The sequence below is a fragment of the Etheostoma spectabile genome, chromosome 10 (genome assembly GCF_008692095.1).
Source record: "Etheostoma spectabile isolate EspeVRDwgs_2016 chromosome 10, UIUC_Espe_1.0, whole genome shotgun sequence".
In the NCBI taxonomy this organism is placed as follows: Eukaryota; Metazoa; Chordata; class Actinopteri; order Perciformes; family Percidae; genus Etheostoma; species Etheostoma spectabile.
The window spans coordinates 4569401-4594097 of record NC_045742.1 but is presented as its reverse complement, the minus strand read 5'-3'; the positions used below and the strand labels follow the sequence as shown (position 1 = coordinate 4594097).

Sequence of the window (24697 nt, the reverse complement as noted above, 5' to 3'; positions counted from 1 at the left end):
CGTCTGTACCAACATTGCATTGTTGTGCATTGCATTGTGGAACAATAGTCTGCACAGCAATACCACCCTTTCAAAAAAACATATTTTAGTATGCAGGCTGACATTTCAAGCTGTTGCTGTACCCAGTAGGAAATGACTAACAACTCAAAACAAGGTTCTGATACATGTGCATTATGCAGCTGGGACACACAGACTGTCACCCACACACATGCATAAACACTCTTTCACCCTCACTGTCTTTGCATCTCTCTCCCTCTTAAACACACACACACACACACACACACACACACACACACACACACACACACACACACACACACACACACACACACACACACACACACACAGATGTTCTCCTGTGTAGCTTTGTGCTTTGACAACAACCAGAACTGTGGACACAAAGTGACAGTATAACACTTTGTCAGCCAGTTGTAATAGTTGACTTTAAAAGGGGCTGTGATGGTAACCTTCCTGATAAATCAATCCGAATCATGAATTTCTGTCAGTTGAATTGTCATAATCAATAGTCTCAACCAATACTGGTAGGTCTTTAATCTACTCGTCCTTAGTCTGGTTGGCAACGCTCTGGATTCAGAGAAAAACAACACCAGTTAACCAGTGAAAGAGTCAGCTGACCTGTTGTCCACGCTCTCTGCAGCATGGATGGTCTGCGGTCTATAAATAGCTTCAGTAAGAGCGGATGGCTGTGAGGGTTTTCCATCTGCCTGTCACTAACCAAAACAGCCTTCAAACAGACTGTCAGTGCTGGAACCAACCAGCTGTCTGCTCGGCCCGCTGCATGTGGGGCCCAAACGTAAATCATGTTGGAGATGCACACACGTGTTCACATGCACGCATGGGAAACACACACGCACCTATGAATAGATGTCTGAAAGCATGCAGAAACACATAAATAATGTATGCACACACGCACAGCAGTGTTGGCTGTAATTCAGAACAGTTTAGAAACATACTATCTTGCCCAGAGCGGGAGGCGTCATGTTTAGTTAGGATGACATATCGTGTTTAGCTTTAAGTGCTGAGAATAAATAAACTTTATTAAAAGGGATTGGGTTACAGGGAAGTTGGTGTGACATGGTGTGAACTGGATAACAAGGAAAATAGAGGAATTAGGTATGAAGGTATTTGGCAAGAAAATAGAATAGTAGCTTGGAAAAGAACCTTGTTTTTTTCAGTAACACTTTACTTGAAGGCATCTGCATAAGAGTGACATGACCCAGTCATGACACATGAACACTAATCCTAACCCTAACTTGTCATGACAAAACCGAATGACACTCACTAAAAGAAGCGTTATGTCATTTCACTCTTATTTAGATACCTTCAAGTAAAGTGTAACCGTTTTTTTGACTTTATTTGTGATTTTAGATAACATATTCTAAGACTGTTCATGGCTGTTTTCTCCAGCTGGAGAAATGCCAAGGCTAAAAACATGTCAATAAAATGACCCAGGGGGAGTAAGAACAAACAATAAAAGGCCTTATGCTACAGTAGCATTTTTGTTTTTTAGAAAATATGCTTAAATGCTAAAGGTGTTGAAACCATATTAACATATTAGCATTTTAATGCTGAACGTTCTCAATTCTTTTACAACCACTCTGATTAGACTTTATTTATTAAATTACATTACTAAATGAAATAATCTTCTTCCTTGTAGAAAATTGAGATACTCCCTAGACTGGGTAAGCCCCGCCCACTCTGCCGGCGATTTGATTTCTCCATGCAGCTCGGTCTGGAAACACAAACTAGCTTATCTACCAGGCGCACTATTGGCTGGTTTAACACGATGACGATAGAGAAGCGACCAAGCAGCTTCTTGTTTACACCGACGCCACCGAAGCGCATCAACCCATTGATGCCGCTGTCGCTTCTACGTCACCCGGATTGGTCTGATTGGTTGAAGGACTATCCAATAGAGTAGATCATTTGAACTACGCCCATTGATCACGCCTCGTGTACAGAGAAAACCCAGAGCAGACTCCCCAGACCAACGCTCAATCTCAAATCTATTGAGCTTGGCTTGGTCTGGTGATAGCCAGACTGGATAATCCCAGTGTCAGGTGGTCAAATCCTGCATTGTCCAAGACGGTGCCTTGTGTTTTTATCTTTTTTAATTTAGTTTTTTACAAAAAGACACCGGTCAAAAAGAAAACCCAAGGTTACACAATGGAAACATGAGAAGCAAAAAAGGAAAAAAAAAAAGAGTAACAAAGTATTGTGAGTTAAAATGTACTGTTACTTGTCAGAATAAAAAGTAATAAAACTATCCCAATAATCCAAAGAAAAATGCGCTCCAGCATTTGGCCGTTTAAATGCTAATAAAGTATGAGATACAATATGACAACATAAGTTCCATAGCTAAGATCCTGGTTACATTAAAGGACCAAAGAAAGCTCACATAGAGGCGGAGTTATCACTGTAATGGCTTATAGAGCTGCCCAATGTCCACTGTACACACACCATACAAGGTGTGTGTGTGTGTGTGTGTGTGTGTGTGTGTGTGTGTGTGTGTGTGTGTGTGTTCTGTTCACACACACTTGACATGACACATGAGAGAAAAAGAGGTGGTTGGTAAGAGTGGTTGATTGTGTGGTTGTCAAGTGGTTTAGCACGCTCTGAATCACCCTCTGCTGGTGTTAACTACGTGTGTGTGTGTGTGTGTGTGTGTGTGTGTGTGTGTGTGTGTGTGTAAAATGCCTCGGCATTTGTCTGCTAGCTATCCTAGAACTTTACTTGATGTCCAGTGTTTCCACTTCTTTATTGACTACTTGCTAATGTAAAAAATAATGATATTTATTTTAATACTTTCCCTGGCTCCTCTGTGTGACATTCTAACATTTAGTTTTATTTTCAGTAATTAGGTGTCTGTTTGGCTGTGTGTGTCCACGGTGAATGTGTGAATTTGTTTGTTCTCCCAGCCAGTGTGTTGGCTACAGATGTTAGCTGTCGGATTGTGCATGTGTTTGAGTGGCAGCTCCGTCTCTGATTTCACAACAGCTTTCCTCTCCTCTCTTTTTTAATTTCTTTTTCTCTCGTTCTGCTGCATGGATGTTGATAACCTCTCCATTGTGAGTCCGACAATGTGACAGAAGTGCAAAGCTGAATCGGTGGAGTACTCTTTTAAAGGAGGAGAAGGCTCAATCCTGAAACACTGATGAACACTAATGTGTTACTAATAAGGACTAATAAGATAAACTAGAAAACACTCCGCCAAGGCCATGCCCTATCTCGCAAAGTTAACGTAAGTGAAAACTAATGTGCGTAGCACCGTGATTCGGATCCACTCAAAAATGTAATTGGATCTTCCTTGTAAAGGAAAAGGTAAACGCACTTTATTGTTGCATACACGTACATGTCGTGAAATTCATTCTCTGCATTTGACCCATCCCTCAAGGGAGCAGTGGGCAGCCAATCACAGCACCCGAGGACCAACTCCAGATCTGAGCCTGTGTCTTGATCAAGGGCACTGACTGGAGAACCTAGTACATGTTTTTTGATGGTGGTGGGGGGGGGACTGAAGCACCTGGAGGATACCCACGCAAACATGGGGAGAACATACAAACCTTGTCCAACGCTACACATTTCTACAAGTTCCCTTAAAACCAGGCCAGTAGTTGTTCTGTAACCCTACTGACAGGCCAACACACATATCGTCCTTGGCAGAGGTAATAAGGGAAATTGAAAAGTACTGAATAACTCTTTTCTTTAATGATTGACTGACGTAAAAACTGTCCAACAGGCTGACGGACGATGCTGGCTGTTTTGCCAACACTGAACAGTTTTTGTTGGTCCCCCTGAGAAGATTAATGTCTGTATGTTTCTTTGTGTGTGCATGTATTATGTGTGTGTCTTCTTTATATTTGCATGTGAATTAATGTGTAGTAGGAGTAAAGACAGTGTGTGTGTGTGTGTGTGTGTGTGTGTGTGTGTATTTCCCAGTGGACAGAAAGAAAATGAGGCAGGGAGAAACATAGATGGAGTGTCATCGTTCTCTCCTCAGGGAGGTGAGACATCACAGCGGTGTCTTTGTCACTCATCAGTGTTCCTAAATACACACACACACACACACACACACACACACACACACACACACACACACACACACACACACACACACACATCCTGGGGACAAAGATTCCCCTGGGCTCTTTGTGCCACAGCATAGAAGGAGACAAAGGGAAAGAGGGGGAGTCCAACTATCAGAAAGACAGTAAGCAATGGAGAAAGAAAGAAAAAGAAAAGCTGGAAAGAAGGAGAAGAAGATAAATGAATCATTGTGGTGACAGCGGCTCCCAATTGACCAGCCATCCTCAGGATGACCTGGGAGCTCTCCCCTGTGGCAGATTCTCATCTAGCTTCAACATGCAGAAAAGTCACCCCTGCTCTGTGCATTATGTTCAGGGTTTGTGTGACATGTACAGTATATCCGTTCATTTCATCGTTGTGGTATGTTCTGCTGGAGTTCTGTGTTCAGAATCCGCTTTCTAAAATCCTCTCTCAGAAGCAGTTAATGTATTATTTAAAAACGTCTCTTTCGCTCTACTTCTCTTACATTCTTTCTATCTTTGTCACACACACGCGCGCTCACACACATACACACACATTCATTCTCAAAATACCAATGTACTGTACTACAGTTTGCGAGATGCATGTTGGTAAGGCAGATTGTAGGGAGAGGTTTTCAAAAAGTGGCTTCAGCATGGCCGGATGCTTGGCAATCTAAATAAACTGTAATTAAGGTAATATTATTATAAATATAAAGAGTTGGTTATAGGTAGATTTTGTTAATTTGATGTGTGTGTATGTAATGTGGAAGATAAAATAATATATTTAGCGGAAAGGGCAAAAAAAAAAGCTTTGTCCCACCTGAGTTGTCTGTCCTTGCATACTGCCACCATGACCAGCAGGTTTCCCAGGATGCTCATCAGCATGACCAGAGACAGGAAGCAGATCAAAGCTATCCGCTTTGGCATGCTGTCGCTATGGAGACACCAAATAAAAATACATCAGTTAAAATCGTCAGAGTGAAAATACAGTTTGTATATCTGATGTAAAGAAGAAAAGTTAGTTTGATTTGATTTATTATCATGCATTAAGAATGCCTTACACAGGTAGAGTCCAATGCAATCGAGGATAAAAACACAATAAAGTCCAGGATCTGTTTTCCATTGTGGTCCTCAACACATAACAGTTTAGCTGCACTGACAAGTTTTTGAAGTCATGAAGTGAAGCTGCATCAGCAGAAAGTAATCCAGTCCCTTGACTTGAAATTTTCTTAATTAAGTTTAGGTATTGGTACATAAACTTTAAATGAGTGCTCCCTCCAGGGAAAGCTGGATTTATAGTACATGTAGTAAAGTTGTAAATCTGATGTAACACTACCCTATTAACCTAAGATAATGACTCTACTATGTGACATACAGTAGGCGATTTGAGGGGTGATACCATCCCCCTTGTTAGCAACATGACCAAACCGCATGGCCCTTGTTAACCTGCCACCCCCCCACCCCGTCCGTTCCCTAGTATCAGAGAGAGTGTATGGGCAGAGGGGTTGTTTAGCTGCATATCTTTGTTTAGTCTGCCTGACTTTTATTTAATTAATCCTTTAGTGAGAATCTACGGGCCCGACCATGGCTCTGAAGCATCTGAGGATAAATCCCTGGCGCTGTCTGTGGTGCTGAAGTAGCAGCCATATGTTTTTATTGTGACTTATGTCCTGAGTCCTGCCCTTCTGTCAGTTTTGTCTGGGATCTACAGTATAATATTCTCTAAACTAATCTCCAGATTGCCTACTGGTGACATATGATATTTATTTAATTTCCACCGGGAATTGATACAACCAAGTCCAGAGTTGATGGTTTTCTGGATGTTGCTTAGGTGCTGTGGTAACTTTGATTGTTAGTCTGTGGACAGCTGTGGCAAGAAAACTATTTTATTATTGTTGCTCAGCATGATATCTTTGTTAGCCTGTTAAACTATTATGTTGATTTAAATGCTAAGTACCTCTGCATAGTCTATATATTAATATAACTTTATTTTAACATGAAGCAGTAGGGGTGAATTGCCATATCTGTTTGCCCATGTTTTGTCTTTAGTTTAGGAAGTTAGGCTTAGTAACTGTATTTTTCTTCTTTTTTTTTTTGGTATAACGCTGGCTGTGAAAATTGGATACTTCTGTTTATTTTTTAATAAGATTTGTTTCACTCTGAATTTAAGCTTAAGCTAACCAGATCCATTTACAGCGTCTCAATCTATCTTCTAAATTACAAGGTCCTCAAATTGAGTCATTTTGTGACTGTTGCGAGTGCTGAATGGCATAAAATTCAACACCTTTGACACTGAACAATCAATTTAACTGATGTCTTTGACATTTGGCTTCTCATTTACAATGAGCGGATCATTTTTCAAGGACTATTTGACACCTCTTCACAGCGTGAAGGAAAAAGCAAACAAAAAATAAAGGCATTATTTTTTCCCTGATTCAGGCAGAAAAGGTGAGCGAGGCCAGATGCAGGTAGCTAATTAATTATGCACCACTGGGAGCTTTAATATATTTAAAGGCAGAAAAACTGCAGACGTTGCCTTTTTACTCCTTGGCATGGCTTCAACAAAACGTCTCAAGGTTCAGCAAAGTAGCAGCATGCGTTATGAATTAAAGCCCTCGGAGTGAGTTGTGTGGTTTGAGGGCTCTCTGAAAACGACTTGTTTAATCTCAGGCTTGTTTGACATTGGCAATGCATTACAGTCATCCTCCTGAGGTTTGTGGTCTCTCTTACTTTGAAGGCTTGACTGGGGGTGGGGGGGGGTAATAGCGCGCAGTAATACCATCACCACTGACTTTACACAGGAGTGAGAACAACTCCATTACCCAAGCATGATTTCAATTTTCTTTCCCCATGTCGTTGTCCTAAAAGTCTACAGAAAATTTCAGGACAATTTATTAGTGGGTTTTATATTCTGTCCACATTATGTGTAATATGCTAATACTCTCCTCTATGATTGGAGCTGGAGTCAGGAGCTGTACGCCGTCCCCAGCTGCCAAATTATTTTACTCTCCATCTGAGGTTCAAAGGCAAAGTGATAGCATGCATGAGGCTTGTTCTTTGATCGGCGGTGCCAACACACTAATCAGATCAAATGGGAACGCCGACAGCTTCTCAAAAGAAGCATCGTTATCGGCCTCTAAGACCACACTAATTGTCTTTCATCTTGAATTTGTCGGCTACACAGTCTGACCCTTCCTAATAAATGAGACGTTGATATGCTTATTATTGTAGTTGCAACCGTCTTTTGACCAAAAAAGTCAGCGACACCATTTAATGATTTAAGTTATTTATTCCTACCCTCTAACACGACCCACAGGAGCGTTTCATACACCAGCTCCCCTAACGGTGGAAGGAAATACAACCCACAGAAAGGTTTTACGTCCTTATATGTGAAGGTGCTCTAAGCAATGTCATGCGTGTTTTAGGCTACAACATTTGTTGTCACATACAGCAAACATCTCCTCCCTTTCTGCTAGCTGCCTGTCCCTAGAACACACTGTAAAAAACATCTCCTCACTATCAGCTAGCTGCCTGTCGCCTTTACACACTGTAAAAGAAATCTCCTCACTGTCTGCTAGCTGCCTGTCGCCTGAACACACTGTAAAAAAATCTCCTCACTGTCTGCTAGCTGCCTGTCGCCTGAACACACTGTAAAAAACATCTCCTCAATATCTGCTAGCTGCCTGTCCCTAAAACACACTGTAAAAAACATCTCCTCACTATCTGCTAGCTGCCTGTCCCTAAAACACACTGTAAAAAAAATCTCCTCACTGTCTGCTAGCTGCCTGTCTCCAGAACACACTGTAAAAAATCTACAAACGGCAACAAAAACAAACTGTGCCAACCTGTGCCACGAAGCATACACAAACAGTGTTCCAGCGTTCCAGCCAATAACCGACAAGAAAGAGTCGGGGGTGGGGGGCTGGGGGGCTTAGTGTACAGAAGCACAGAAGGGAGTGGACGGGATGAGGCGGAGGAGAAGGAGGAGGAAGAGGAGGAGGAGGGAGGGGCGAGCTAGTCTTGTTTTGTTTGAAAATACTAACTTCAAAAATGCAAACATCGTAAGATCATCTTTAACTCTTGTGTTGTCCTCCCGGGTTAAAAGCTGACAAGAATTTGACATTTTCGTCCCCTTTTTCAGACTTTTTTTTAAGTTTCCACTAACACCACCTTACAGTTCTTTTTGGATTTCATTCAAAGCAGAAATTATGAATTATTTTGACTAATAGTTAAGATCAGAGGAACTTACAGTTGAGTTTTGTCAGGGATGAAAGTGATCAATTGTATTTGCAAAGAGCGTTGTATGAAATCCAGTCCATTTTTTGTGGTAATTTGGTTAAAAAGAAACCCATATTTCAGATATAGACACTTTTTAAAGGGGTCAAATTTGACCCAAAGACAACAGGAGGGTTAAACCACAAAACATAGCGGGAGAATGTAATAGTCTCGTCAAAAGAAAAGTGAAATAGTCACAGTTTTGTTAGGTTTCGGCACCTAAATGTCTTAGTTAAGTCTAAAAAATATGTTTTTATATGTCACTTACAGTTATGCACCTGACGCGGAACCTGACATGGTTTAGTTTGTTACGTAAAGTTGTGAAAAAACTCATTGTCTTGTTGGTTTGCTCCAGTCTTAGTCACTATGGCCACTAGCGGGCGCCGCCTCTGTGAATGTGAATATGAGTCGTAAGTTGTGCTTGTCTCCTTTTTACACATCTGCGGTTATGACAGCAGCATACAGACTTCCTAATTTGAGCAAGAGCCTCGCCTCCATTTGGATATGACAATGCCAAAGCAGCACTTTACTACTCTTAGCACTTTACCAAACCTTTACAACGCACTTTTACTGATCATTACATTCACTTTCTAAATCTGCTGGCATCTGCTTTTCTAAATCTTGGGAAACAATTAAGCTCAGCATCCAGCTGTCCGGTGCGAAATTTATTTAACTAAGATTTATCACACTCCAAGCTTTTATCTAGCAATGACATTGTAACCCGAGAGCTAAAGCACAACCACAGTCCTCTACTTAGCGTTGATGCTCAGTTGCACTTTGAGACACTGTAGAAGAAGAAGAAAGTGTTTTTCTATCACACTATTTCTAATACTAATTTCCCTACCATACAAAGTTCCATCCAACCACATTTCAAGTTAATGTGTTCATAGCTGTTTTGAAAGGTTGGGGGGGGGGGGGGGTTGCTGCCAAAGAAAGGAGCAAGATGCCAAAATCATGCAATTGGGGAAAACAGCACACACTTTCAGGCAGTCTCTCTGGCAGCTGTTCACACAAAAGTGGACTGATAGAATGAGAAAGATTGCTTGAAAGAGAGAAATGAAAACCCTGCAACAACAGGTTGTTCCTGCAAGCAGTGGGCATGATTTTGATATAGTCCATTGAGGGAAAGTTACAAAATGTTAGATGGATCCCACCTAATTCCCACTGGAAAGATGTGATTGTGATTTCAGCGCGTCAACCTGCTGTCCTGACTTCATTCCACCACTGTGGGTCCAGAACAGAAGAGCCTTGACTGTAATGAGTGCTAGACACGTTTTGACGAGCAAACATCACATCACTGGGTTTCCATGATGACATGAATCTTAAAAGGTGAACTGTCAGTTCATTGACGACAGTAATTTCTTTCAGTAACCCAAACTTTCTAGTTGCCTGAAACCTGAAAAGTGTTTATCAAGCTCAGCAACTTCAGCATTTTTATTTAGCATCCTGAGAATTATTAAGATAAAAGTTATATTTATGTATGCAAATACAGTGTTGGATCCTGTGTATTTATTATCTGCTTAGATTGGAACAGACAGCTGCAAAATACATTGACAGCTGAGACGTTGGAGGCATTTTTGTGCTCTTAATCTTCTCTTTTCTAATGCCTTCTTTTTTTCCACTGCAAAAGTCTGTGCTCTAAACTGCTTCTCCAGATGTTTGAAGAGCTCTTTATGCATTGTGTCATTTGCTCCTAAATCTTAATTTAGTGAGACTGTTCAAGACAAACAGAGCGAGAGAGATTGCAGCAACGCAGCTCCAGAGGTACAAGGAAAAGACTGAGCAAGACAGAAAGCTTGTTACTTTGTTGACATCCGATACACATGAACTTTGACCCGTAGCTAAGCTGAACTTCTGGTGTGCAATCAGCATGTAGCAGCTTCAATTGGGGACAGATGAGGGGGGACTGAGGAAATACCTCCCCAGACAAGAAGCTTTAAAGCTCCAATCCGCCACTGGATAGCTGGTTTCCTTTGCTGCCCCATGAAAAAAACATCGACTTCATTTCTTCACGGTTTTGAGGCTCTGAGGTGATTTTGATGCCTGTGCTAAACATTAGGCAAATTCTTTTCAAAATAATTGCGCAAAATGTTTTAAAATTATCTCCTCAACTTTGTAAGGATAGGAAAAAGCATTTTTACTGCCTCAGAATATCCTGTGCATCACAGCTATTCTGGAGCGTGGCTTTAGCCTTCAGAGGGTCTCTATATGCTCCACAAGCTGTTAAAGTGCTCCTGATTGGATCTAACGAGCAGGCGTTTTTTTTTTTTTTTTCCTTTAGCCCTGATGAGTGGCAGGCAGAAACCTTGGTGGTCCACACAGACAAACCTGGAATAGTTGATGCTGCAGGAAGTGAGCTTGTTGTGTGAGGCGGCATGAGACATCCTGTCTGACTGCACTAGAGTGATTCTGCATGAAGCATTGTGTTAAATGGGGTGATTGTTAGATCACACCCGATACAAGTGTCGACGCCAACACTTTGCAGGCATCAGGCTTCAACACCATTCAACAGACTAGGTTATTTGAACGCAACGCTGGTACTGCATTTAATTTCTTTAGGGTGCCATTTTAAAACGGGCCGGAGACAACAGGTGGAAATTAGCCTGCTGATCTAACTCTGGCTCATTTACTTACTTTGCTGTTGACTAATGAGCACTGTCCATGTCAAATACACAAATAAATGACAAATAACCATGACAAAATCCCCAATAAAGGATTCTAACCCAAACATTTAACAACTTCACATGTTCCAGAAGGAATGTGATACAAAATTGGGAAGGAATAAACGAAACTGGCAACCAAAACCACAGGTTTCTCTGGCCTTAGCATGTGGCTCCATGTATCAGGAGAAGGTTGCAGGAAAATCACCAATGAAGGCTTCTGTCTATCAGCAGGAATGTGATCTGAAATTAGGGAAAAATAAATAACAAGGGCAACCAATATTACAGCTTTACTTGACATTGTAGCACGTAGCCACATGTAGCAGTTCATATAAACACAGTAAAATATAAACACTCCAGTAACAACTGTTACATGCACATTCACCGTCGAATGCTGTTGACATTGATAACAGGTGAGCTGATTGTACACAAGTTATCGTCTTTGGCGGCCTCCCAAAACGTAAATCTAGTGAAAGTATCTGCTATTGCATCATTGGTTCCAGCTCCCACTCGACTGTAGCTGCTGTAATCTCCAAAAACAACACAGGCCTCAGTAAACATGGCTCGTCTGTGGCTTCTTTTTTTTTTATCTTTAGTTTGAATCTTGCTGTTTTTTAACCAATATTATATTACATCTCTTTCTGTAAGCTGCATATTACTAATTTACTTCATGGTTTCCTATTAACCCTTGTGTTGTCTTCACGTCAAAATTGAAAATGAACACTTGTTTCAACACAATTGTTGATGCTTTTTATCGATATTTTAAAAACTTTTTTTCCCTTTTTCAACACTTTTGATGATTTTTTTAAAATGTTTGTCACTTTCTTTTGACATTTTCAACACTACGTAACACTAACTTATTAACTCTAGTTTTACAGTTATTTATTTACAGTTACTTACCTCATTTATATGAAATGATACCTAATGTTTGAGTTAGAAAAGAAGAAATTAGGAATTATTTGGACTAAAATTAAAGGAATGGATGTTGATGGATAATCACAGACTGGAATATGTCAACTTTTACTCAATACTATTTCAAAAACACTTCAATGTTTTTTTTCAAATGGCATAAAATTGAACAAGACACCCAAAAATTAATGAAAGTAGAGATTTGTACTTGCCAAAGAGCGTTGTGTGGAATCAATCATGTTATTTTGGGTAATTAAAAAGAACATTGATGTAGGAAAAAGAGTCAATTTGACCCAAGGACAACAAGGGTTAAACGTTGGTTGTAGGTAATTGCTGTGATGGAGCTCCATTTAGGGAGCAGCTAAAATAAGACATTAGAACAAACATATAGTGCACATCAAGCACTTTAACCATCGGATAACCTAAAGTATCAGTTCAGAAAGGGCTGAAGCTAAGTGATGCAGAGTGGAGTGCACAGATGACTCTGCTGTGCTACATCCAGTGCTCATGTATGATTTAAGTGCTTCTCTTTTCCGACTTCTCTGACAGTCCTAGAAAGTTCTTGTTCAACAACAGCATCATGGCATTTATTATGCCTGGGGGCGAGGTCCAAGAAACAGCAGTCCTATACGAGGGGACTAGACAGCCAGAAGGAAGGGATTGGAAGGCTAAAATTCTTTGAGCAATTTTAGTGAAAAGAAGCAGAAACAGAGAGATGATCACTGGGAAGGTGACAACACTTTGCAGAGAAGCTGCGTACACGTTAAATCATTGATTCTTTATCCACACTGATCCATTTCAACATGAATATCAAGCTCGGATAGGCTTTTTTAAACAGTCATAGTCATGGTTTAGCCTGGTAATCGCATAAACCGTTTTCATTCAGCCAACATTGCGACGTAGCAGCTGCTAGGAGCAGTGATGTAATTTATGTTGGTTGTGCTTATGACTTTTTTTTGTGGCCATGTAACCATAGGCAGGCCCAGGGGAACTCATATTAATATCAAAAAACCTCATGAAGGGAAATTTTCATGCCATGGGACCTTTAACCTGAATAGGTAATTGCAACTATATTTGCATGAATGCACCACAGTTTAATAAAAAAAAAAAAAAACGTATAGGCTACATACGTAAGTGGTTCCCTAACGGGGGCACTGTGAAGCTAAATATAGCCTGAATATGATGCATGGTTCTACTCACAGCTGTCTGTGACCTGCCAGGTAAGAAGCAGACCATGAAGCCACACCAAACACCACAACTATACACCATAGTCCATATAATGACGTTTGACTTCCGGCATTGCTCCTCAGACCTCTGCAGGGTAAATCCAGACACCTCGCTAGACTATCTGTCCAATCGGAGTTTTCTGTTGCACGATTAACCCTTGTCTTCCCATCAACCATCATCTTTTTGAGCTTTTTCCAATGTGTTTTGCTGTTTTTTTTTCTACACTTTTATACAAAGACATTATACAAAAACAATTCATTTCTTGGTTTTTTCAGCGCTTATTGTCTATTTTTCGCGTCATTTATTCCAAGGTTTTGGTCACTTTTTTAAAATGCCATACAATTCATTAAAACAACCAAAATTCAGTGAAAGGAATCATTCATTTTACCTGAACAACATTGTATGGCATTCATGTTATTTTTAGGCAATATTGTTGACAGAAAGCCAAGTTGCTGATATTAAAAATTTAAAAAAACGGATCAACTTTGACCCGATACAAACACAAGGGTTAAAACAACTTTTGTAAGTACACGTTCCACCAAAACAAGTCCCCATGACGATTGTGATTGGTTTAAAGAAATGCCAATAAACCAGAGCACGTTTTCCTCCCATCCCGGGAGCGTGCGGATGAATAGTTATTAAATAACTGGTTACCAGCTTTATAGATCTTCCTAAACAACATTTCTGTAGTAAAGCAAGTAGAATTGCCAAACACAATTGACCAAATCTCACCCCCATCCTATCTTATCCGTTCTTATCCAAACAGGGGAGCAGGGCAAGCCTCCAACTTTATTCTGTATCTTTTAAAAAAAATACATTTTCATGGTAGTTGAAGGCCTCAGCGGGACTCCCTAATTGCAAACAATAGATGTCTGGACACTGGCGTTCCCTCTCAGCAGGCAAAGACAAGCCTGCTATTATGCATCACCAGAGGCCATACCAAACTGGTATCAAACGCTACTTCTCGGCGTAATAAACAGGGAAAAATGTGTCGATGCAGATGGCTGGGTCATGACACATTGTCCCGCTGGCTGGAACCACAAGAGAGCGAAAGTGGATGCCGGGAAAAGAGAGTATAATTAAGCTTGAAAGCTCGGGAGAAAAACAGAATTGTGATAGCAAGTAATTCTCTCAGCTTGAAATCTTTGACAAAAAACAATAAATCAAAACGCCCTTGTGGATGACACAAGTGGGAATGAGCCAAAATGAGCATTCTCACACTTGCATATGCTGAAGAGAATAACTAATATTTCTTTTCTTTCTACTTCTTTTCAAAATGACCGCCCAGTAATTTTGCCAGTCCTCAGTTTTACTACATCCGTATCCATCTAAACCTTTTAATTTTTGGTGAAAAATAAATTCTGACCAGGGCAGAAAAATAAAGTCACCAGCATGGAAACTATTCAACTTAACCCATGTATGTAATCTGTAACTTTAAACTCAAAATTCCGACGAGCTCCAGGATCAATAAATGAAATCTCATTTATTGCTTTTTCGTTTCAAATTACTCACCTTTTGTAGATGTATAAAACTGTCAATCAAGTTTTGACATGGTGTTTTAGTCACAGTGAAGGTGCCCACCTCTAAACTGTTGGTCTGTGATTTGCTCTTTGCGAGTTATGTTTTTCCAGTCCCAGAAGATTATTTTCTTTCCTGTGACGGGGGTTCTTTAGACTACTAACTGCAGCTGCTGCTGCGGCTGAGGTCTACCTCTGAAAGACAGGTTTCTGTTTCTGCACCGAGCTGAAGGGTCAAACTGGAGTTTTGTTCCAATTAGGCTCTGCTATCTTTACCTCGCTTCAGGTTTTACAAGATAAAACGACACAAGAGAGAAGCAGCAAAAAGGTATGAAACCCAATCTGGTATAAAAGTGTTGGCAGTCAAAGAGCTCCAAAGAGAATTTAAGTGTTTGAGACAGTTCCAACGAGCGCAAATCAAACCTGGTCACTGCTTTCAAAGCTCGTGGTGTGATGAACATTATGAGCAACAGTTGGTCTGGTGTAAAAGTATAGAACTGGCTTCATCACTTTGCCCTGAGGGGGGAGGAAAAACAAGTCTTGTTTCCATTGTTGTGAACATCATTATTTGTAGAAGAACACTGTACTCATCGAGTACAATTGTGAGATTGGAGAAAACGAGGTCGAGAAACACGAACAGTCAGACAATGAGACATGTTGTTAAAAATAACCACAAGTTAGACACATTTAATTGGAAGAAAAAACACAAAGACTGACTTACCCTTCAAGTTTAACCTCCAGTAACTTCCATAGTTATCTATGCAGAGTTTGTTCATGTGACAGCGTAGTATATGTATCTAATTATAAGAATTCCATGTCCAGATACGGTGTTCATTGCTAATGTACTTCTTAAGCATGGTGGAAAGTATGTAGATGGCCATGTAGCGCATCTGACTTTAATTTTGAAGACCTGTCCTGTCAAAGACCTGCATGAGCATTTTGAATTAACTGTAACCATGATCTGTCCCTAACCTTACCTACACTGTTATTAAATTGTTGCCTTAGAACATATTCTGCTGCTTTGCAGAATTGTCCATTATCGTCCTTCTTTAAGACTCACTTTCTGTTTTACTTCCATATAAAGCAGTTTAGACGATGTGGTAAGTTGTTTGCTTGTTTACAACCAGTTTGATTGTTTTACTTGCATGTATTTTCTATCCCTTAGGACTTCTATGTCCCCACATTTCCGCTAGAGTGTTGACAGTATGTTAGTTAAGGTTAGTATTGCCTTTCATCAAACGTGTCAAAAGGCCTTGATTTCTACAGATTAGAGGGTGACACTTTTTCGGGACTCTTAGGGCTCACAGTATTCCCGCGGGAGTCCCACAGTATAGGAATCAATTTCACTGTTGGTAATGTGCAATAAAGAGCATAGAAATCAATGGCCGGAGTAATGTGTGTTTTGAGTGTGAGAAGATCTCGTTAGAAATTACGTATTGAGATGGCCTAGGCCTGCAGGTAATGCATGTGTAGTGGAGCCTTAATTTCCGAGGCAAACTCAGTGATTTGACCACGATTAACCAAACGCACACACGTGGTATCAACTGGCTAGTTATCCTCCAGACAGCGACGGATAATGCCTCTCTTTCTTTACCGCTGGATGGCGCGTGAGCTTGCTCGCGGTGTGAAACACATGTCTGATAACTTTAGACAACATAGGGAACGAAACAGGAGCGGGATGGGATTCTCTCAGGATTTTGCAGGACAGGATTTTTTTTTTGGGAGGGGGCAGTCTCATGATCGGGATGTGACGGGAGTATTTTCATAGGCTTGGGGGATGGGAGCGACAATGGATTCCTGTGTCACCCTCTACTACCAATCTAACTCATCAATAATTAGTTACAAAGCAAAAATTATGCAACAAAATCTGAACAGAAGGAAGTTGAAAGAACACCAAAGATTATTTTGTACCTTCCAAATATTTCCCAAATCGTGTCAGTGTTTCATCAACTCATAACAGGGTGAACGGCTATAACCGCACTATGTAAGTTTGCCAGATTGGGTAGCAGATCTGTAGTTCCAATGAGACATAATGGGAAAGTTCCACTTCTAACCCATAGAGGAAAAGTGCTTTGCTGTTGCTTTAAGCAGAGGTGACGATCTGATTGGACCAGACATTTATCAGCATACATTAACAGGATATTTTGGATGTGATGATGGTTTGTACAATCAAATTAGAGCATATTAAAGCTTGCTCTGTGCACCCTTCATTAGGATTGGAATTGCCAAGCTTGTGTAACCCCCCTCACACTACTACCATTGTGATCATAATTTTACCAAGCTTGCTGTTTTAAAGCCAGTAGGTCCTTCCCCCCCAGTTATCTCAGCGCTTTTAACCTTCAGCAGTGATTAAAGCAGAATGAATCTGAAGCCCAGCATGGCTTCAGATACCTCTGTATCAAACTTTGACAACTTCAAAGACACCAATGCATCATTTCCACCTCCCAAACAGAGTTGACGCTTTGTGAAGGTGCCGTGCTACAATTGGCCCAAATGCTGACATTAAAGGAGTAATGCTCGCAACAAAAAAAGAGTAAAACGGCACCTGCGCCAGAACTGCAGAATACACAAGAGAAGCAATCATCATCATCATCAACGGTGGAAAATTGCAACTATTCAGTCACTCACACACACACACACACACACACACACACACACACACACACACACACACACACACAGAGTCACACACACACAGAGTCACATAATCTGTTCAACTCCTCAAACTCCCACAAGCATACACACATGTATTTACATGTCATTCGGCTTTTTCTCTTGACGATGTAGCATTGCACCTTCCTTAACAATGACACTATCTCTCTCTCTCTCTCTCTCTCTCTCCTCTCCTCTCTCTCTCTCAAACACACACACATACATTAACCACAGCCTCTTTTTCTTTTCTATCTAATACATGCACACTGAGGTTCCCATCAGCATATGATAACGTCTCATCTCCCAGACATTTTGTTTAAGCTAGACTACATTTTTATGAAACATTCATGTCTTTTCTGTGTAAATCGCAACCTAGTTCTGTAACAGAGAAAAGCATCCGAGTGAGATGCGAAAAATTCATCCTGTTTCATCCAAAAATTGGAGACACGTACAGCAACTTTTCCTTTCACAGAAAATATACAAACTTTAAAAAAAAAAAACTGACTTATATTATGTTTCCATGATGTGTCCCAGAGTAGCCAAGAACATGTGCCGTTTACTAATGTCATTTTCAGGTTATTTAGGTATCAAACTTGAATTTTCAATCAGCTGCTATTCATCCCCGGCCATACAAATTTCACAATGTTTTTTTTGTTGTTGTTCCGGGGATATGCATGAATAATTCCCTGGGTCAGGGCGCAGACAGATTTAACTTTTAACCAACTGACAGATGACTGACAAGAGCTTTCCTTTGCAGAAACATCAACATTAACTCTTCCCTGTACCTCATATTAATGTGCTATTTGGTAAGCTGCCCGTGTTTTTGAAGTTTTGAAAGCGGACGGGGATAAGAAGCTGTTTCTAAAGACAGTTTCTGATTAAATTAAAACTGGTGAATCATGCCTAACTTTAGTAAATGTTCATGAACTTTATAATTTTTCAAAATAACACAGATTGGTCTGGCTTGGCTGCTTTGTCAATGTTTTCCAAACTCTATTTATTGTGTCATTCACTTTTTTCTCTGTTGCGTTAGGGGTAAGGAAGCATGTGTGGGTCTGTAATTGAAAGCTTTTATGTATGAACTGTATGTATGTCTGTATGTATGTATGTGTGTGTATGTATGTATGTATGTATGTATGTATGTATGTATGTATGTATGTATGTATGTATGTATGTATGTACGTATGTAAGTTGTGTATGATTTTATTGGTTGTATTGTTCATTTTATGTTGACCTCTTTGAAAATGAGATGGTTCATCTCAAAGGGTTATCTTTCAATAACATTTCTTCAATTGGCTGGTACATTAGGTGTCTGTTTAACTGACACACCCTAACTGAACATGTACTAAAGATCCAGTCAGTTCAATCTTTTTTGTGAATCTAAAGCGGTTTGTGGTTGCGTTAACATTGCCTGTTTACAGTTACCAATTTGAGCAGGTTGGTGAAACAATGATAGAATACAGTCTGAATGCCCCAAAAAAGGGCAATTCAGTATTGTTACCAAAAAGATGACTCCTTTATTATTTATTGTAAAAGATCAGGTCAAAACTGATATAAGCCTGCAGCTTCACTGCCATTTGGAGCTGAAAAATCTTCACATTTTCCAAAGAAACAAGTAAAAGCAACTGACAAATGTGAGGCTTAGGCTTACCAATATGAGGACTTCCTGCCCTGACAATGTAATGTACTGATGGGCCAGGAATAGCTGAGCCCATTTCAGACCTGTGAAACTCACCTGCACTCTCGAGATGGTTGCCTGAACGTAATGCGACGACCCTGTCTTCCTGAATGGGACAGTTAATTGTGTGTGACCAATGGTGTAGGCAGGGAAGGACAATAAATGTTCACTAACCTTCTAACACTAAATACACCAGAGATGGTTTAGAATAGAAAGGCACCTCAAGAGTCATGTGTGTGTAGTATCTGCCTTGTGATGAATGGCACTGAAGGCCAGTTGGAAGGATCACATGTACTGTTTCCTTTTCACTGAAAGACGTAAACATAATGTTCGTGGCTGCATCGGGTAATACTTTATTTGGTTCCAAGTATACTGGAGCACACAGATTTGAGGCAAGTGCGTCTTTGGACCAAATCTCTTAGGTTTTAACCAAAACAAGATTGCTCTTGGTTAAAGCATGTTAAATATGTTCCTTCACATACACTTCTGCTGCATTTTTGAATTTGGCAAATGTAAAGGCAATTTTCAGCAACTTTCCACAATAGGTCTGTCTTTCTAACCGAAGGACATGGTGGCCTAACCCGTTCTCACTCCGAAGGCGTAAAATATGGACGTTGTGTGGCGTAGTGGCTGTCTGCGTCTGATGCAACGAAAAAGACACTCTGGGGCGTGTGTATAGAACGTAATGGGGAGAGCAGCATCTAGACGGGGTGTAGCAAGTAGTATGTAAGGAGGTTGGCCGGGGGGGTGGATGGGTCAAACACATGACTATCACCCAGAAGAGTGGGGTTCATGTCCTGCGTGTGTCCTTGACTGTCCTGTTATTGACGTGTGTCAGGGAAGTCGCTTTCTTCTTTAACCGTCCCGTGATTCCCGCATATTATGGAACCGGAAGCCCACCCACGACCTTTCCCTAACCTAACAGCGTCAAAAGGGACGCCAATAGTCCCAACCAAGCGTGTGTTGTATGACAACAATAAAGGCACCTGACCAAATGTCCATAGTTTACGAGATGGGAGTGAGAATGTGTTGGGTGGCCTACAGTTCTTTCCAATGTGCTCTGTGTCTCTGTGGCCCTTTGCTGCATGTCATCCCCCATCTCTCCCCCCCTTTCATATCCATGCGCTGTCACTACAGTAAAGGGAAAAGCCCCCAAAAATAATCTTTAAAAAAAAGGACAAATTAAGAGGAAAAAACACAGCCACTGTTACACAATTGCTCAGCTCAAGACCAATGTATGAACATATTTCAGCTTAAAAAAGTGTTGTTTTGAAGCAAGAAAAGCTATTGACAAGCCAGTATTTCAACATCTTACACAGTGACGTATTAAATCCTTATCATGCGCTCCAGGAATGTCTAACTGTCTCTTATGAAATGATCTGTAATTACACTGGGTACTCCGTTCAACTGTGCACTTTTAACTGTTTGCTAGAATTACCTGTAATTGGAACACTGTTAGCTGTAGCACAAACTTGTGGAGGAAGACATGCTGTAGGCGCTATAAATACTGGATGCTCAAAGAGGTCAGTAAAGTCCACAGACTACTGAATGCCCCATTAACTACATTAGAAATAATTAGGCTTGGGCTCTCTTCTCCTCGTGTCCAACCCACCGTCTCGCAAAGTCACAGTTCTGAATTTAGTCAGATCTCAAAGAAACAGGCAACACCTTTTCTTAGTCATCATTGACTAATTTCATGTGATACTCAAACTGAGTGACACGGCAGCGCGAAGCATCAGACATCCGTCAGTGTTAGTGTGGAACAAAGAGGTGCTGCGACCATATGAGGCTAAATGTCTTCATAACAATCTCCCCGGAGGCACGAGGCGTGATTCCGGCCGCTTCCTACACATATCCTGAAGTAGAAACAACACGCGACAGGCCACTCAATATGAGTTTAGCTTCATCCAATTACTTGACATGAGTTTCTCTGGTAGTAAATCCATTTCCTCTCCAATTATCAATAATTTATTGGCCTAATCCTGCTTTCCTCTTAATGCAACGGGGGAAATCTGGAAATGGGCTGCACCTGGGGCTGGTCTGACTGAGATGACAGCTCGACCCCCCCAACCCCCACCCCCCCTCCAGCCGCTACAGACAAAGACGTGTTTCAGAGGTGAGGCTAAATTACTAAATGATTGCCACCTCCAAAAGACATGATTGACATCTCTTCAAATAGGAATCATCTTGTCATTACAGGGTCTAAAGTAATGTGTTTTTTCATGAAGTTGAATAGGGAGCACCTTACCATGCTGATCAGTCTCAAACCAACTGGCAGCATGTCAGCTTTCAATGTGTGCTCACCGTTTGCAAAAGTGAAAGCACAATGAATGCTCCGACTGAAAGAATTCATACAAGTTAAATCAAAGCTCTTTTTAACCATGTGCTGGAAACTTCGAATTATCTAGCCATTCCCCGGAGGAGCTGTATGTGAAAACGCAAATGTCTAAATCCGTTGGACCGGACATCAAACCCTGTTTACAAAGACTGTGTAAATGTTGCTCACTGTGCGAAGCACTCACGCTCATCAGCGCCATCTACCGTCGGGGAGTTTGAAAAGGAACAAATGAGTCTCGGCCCAAGATTGGATTTTTTTTGCATGAGAAATTGGGTGTGTGGCATGAGTTGGCAGCTCTGGATTATCACTGCTTAAACCCACAGTCAAACACAATTGATAGATGAGTCACCTTTCGCTTTTGTGACTTACTGTGAGTTAAATTTTCCATTTCTGACTTTAAGCTCAAACCCACGGCGAGTGAGAAAATGTAAATAAATATTACGTTTTGAAGTACAAAACCTTCAAACAATCACAGTAAGAGAACATGACTCAAAGAAACAGCGTGATTTACATACCGACACACTGACTGGAAATGTTTTGCCTTTATTAAAGCAACACATTCATCTTCGGAAGGCTCCTGGGGAAATTCAAGCTGGTGACGGCAGCAGTCAAACACCAGTTTGAGTTGCCTGGCAACATGTTTTAACTCAGAGTCAAGTGTGACTCTGCCCCAAAAGCCTGGTGATTAGAGTCACTCAGTAAACACCACAGTAAAAAGATGAGTTTTTGTGTTGCCTGAAAGCGTTGAACAAATCTTCCTCTCACGCTTAAATGTGAAGCTTCTTTTTTTTTACCGCACGATTGTTGAACATAATCACAGTGGATTGTGGAAGTGGTATTTATCTTTGTGCTGTATTAGTGCTCCAGATAATTATCAAAAGGAGTTTATGAAAAGAGTCATGTTTTGTATTGGATGATTTGCTGAATATAATTACCGTTGGTATTTGTCCTTGTCTGTCGTGCCCTGGTGCAACAAATGGACAGTAGAGCACAAACACAACTCAGCTCTGAATCTCTCATGTTTTCAGTGGCTCTCAAACAATGATGCGTTGCATTTGTATTCGGAAGTCGGAATTTCCGAGTACAAATTCAGAAATTTTAAAAGGAACGCCCTTTAAGGTTGGATTTCCAACTCATAAAATGGAGCAACTCAAGATGCTTTTCATGTCACTGTAATTGCCTCTTTGACTCCTCCACTTGCATCCCTTCCTCTTGGTATAGTATAATAGTAATAGTATACAGTCTTAGTCCCTCCCACCTAGGAGGCACAAGAGAGACGCGAGGAAATCATTGGAGGAGAGAAGCAATGAGGAAATGTGTTTTAGAGCACTGTAAATAATGGCTGTGAAATCTAGAGTTATTTAATAGTTTGTGTTGTTGATTGTATCCAGAGAAGAATTAATTAGAGGGTTAACTTCAAAAAGTTGTTTTCTGTTAAACTTTTTGAACTTTTTTACAATTTCAGACGGAGTATTGCAGCTCTATAACGGAGCCACATCCTATAATATGAAATGAAATCCTCAGCAGCGACTGAAGCTAGTGTAGTTTATGTTGCTCTCTCCCCTGTTGGAAACGAGTAAATTCTGGGACTTTGGGAGGTCTCCTGCCTGGAGATGGATGTTCGCTAAAGCTTTTAAGACTTGGGATGAGTGCAATACAGTGTGTGCATATGGCTAAAAGGATTCCCATACTTGATTCAATGAGCTCAGAAAAGTAAGTAAGTATACATCAAAGAGTCACTGAGAAAGTTACAAATGGCAGGGGAGTTAGAAAAGGAAAGTCAAGCAGACATAAAAGGCACATAAGAAGTGATTGTGGAGAGAAGAGGAGGTGGATCGGCGTCTGCAGAGTATGCTGTGTCCAAATCTCACCTTGGTATGACAAACCCATGGTAATCCATCATTCTGTGTCATGACATTTGCTGAGCTCAGACAGTCAACCTTCAAACTTCACTTTGGGCAAAAAAAATCAGGGTCAAACTAAATAATGTGATAAAATGCTCCTTTGCCTATAATGATAAGGCCTTCTGCCCAAAGTGTCTATGAATGTATCTTTGGACCTTCTACGACAACTTGATCATCAATAGTATTTTTCCAGTGGAGGAGGACTGTAAGAATCAGTCAGTTTTTCAGCACTTGCTCTGTTTCCCATTTATTCCCACCCACACACTCGCCCTGTCTTCTGCTATTGGTTCTTGAGCCATTGCAGTAAGGTAAGATGTGGTACCTTTCTCAAGGAAACTCTGAAAGTAATTCTCTTTTGAGAGAAAAATGAAGTTTGTTTATCATTTTAATCAATAATTCAAAACATAGGGGTTAGTCATAGCAGGTACAAAACCAAGCTAGCTGTTTTCTCCTGATTCCAGTCTGTATGCCAAGCTGAGCTAATCGCCTCTAGGCTCTACGTCCAAACACACACGAGAGTGTGTCAATCTCCTTACTTAAAGCCATAACATGTAGTTTCTGTCGCCCCCATGAGGAATTTGAAGTAATAAACAACAAAACTGTAAGCACATCTACATGATACAAGCCTTAGGTTGGCCTTCTCCTCCACGCAGTTGCTAGTAACCAAGGAGGAAACGGACTCTTCAGAAGGGGTAATTAGCTTTATTTGAGTTTCTGTGCGCAAAACTCGCCGGACGACACGATCTTAGCCATACTGAGAGATATAGAGAGAGTTGTGTGGAGTTGTTAGTCCTAATTTGCTTTGTATCAACTTATTTGGCAATGGCTTAAATGTAACGGACATTTATTAATATGAAAAAGTTACACACTTGTGTCCGGGTTAGCTCAGTTGATAAAGCAGGCGCATTTATAGTCCGCCTGTTTGCTGTTGCTACCACACACAGTGCTTGTAAGGTTTACAGACCTGGAGTAATAGCAGAATTTTGGAGGAGCATGCAGGACGCTTCAGAGACGTGACGTTTACTCCCAGCATGCAGCAGTGGAGCTTTGCCACAGTCATCAATGTGTGCTGCTCCACCACCTCCAGAGACCATACATCCCTGCTGCTGAGCCACGCAGACAAAGTGCGAACCATTTTAATCTGCTGATCGAGGAACTGCAGGGGTTGGACTCAATGAAAGAGAAATCTATGCAAAGTAATGCAACAAATCAACCTTTGGCTCATCTTGCAATCATCCATCTTTTCTGGATATGTGTCAGTCAGGTTTTAAAGGATATAGTGTGTGGTTTTCTTGTGCCTGAATCAAACAGCTGAACTTCATTTGATTGTCAGTGGATTTCCATATCAACTCCCAGGTAGGTGGGTGGATAGATTGGTAGGTAGGTAGGTAGGTAGCTAGGTGGGTGGGTAGGTAGGTGGTCAGGTATTTCCCCATGAGGGAGATTTCTTTTAACAGATGGTAGTTTTGC

The 24697-nt window shown here is 40.8% G+C and overlaps 1 protein-coding gene across 3 annotated transcripts in view; it reads right to left on the bottom strand.

The window, feature by feature from the left end:
• htr4 (5-hydroxytryptamine receptor 4) overlaps window positions 1-24697 on the bottom strand; it is a 184897-nt gene that overhangs the window by 92772 nt on the left and 67428 nt on the right. For all 3 annotated transcript variants that reach the window (XM_032527604.1, XM_032527602.1, XM_032527603.1), the window contains exon 3: window positions 4888-5001. In XM_032527604.1, the coding sequence (XP_032383495.1) occupies window positions 4888-5001 (114 nt within the window). The remainder of the gene's footprint in view (window positions 1-4887; window positions 5002-24697) is intronic.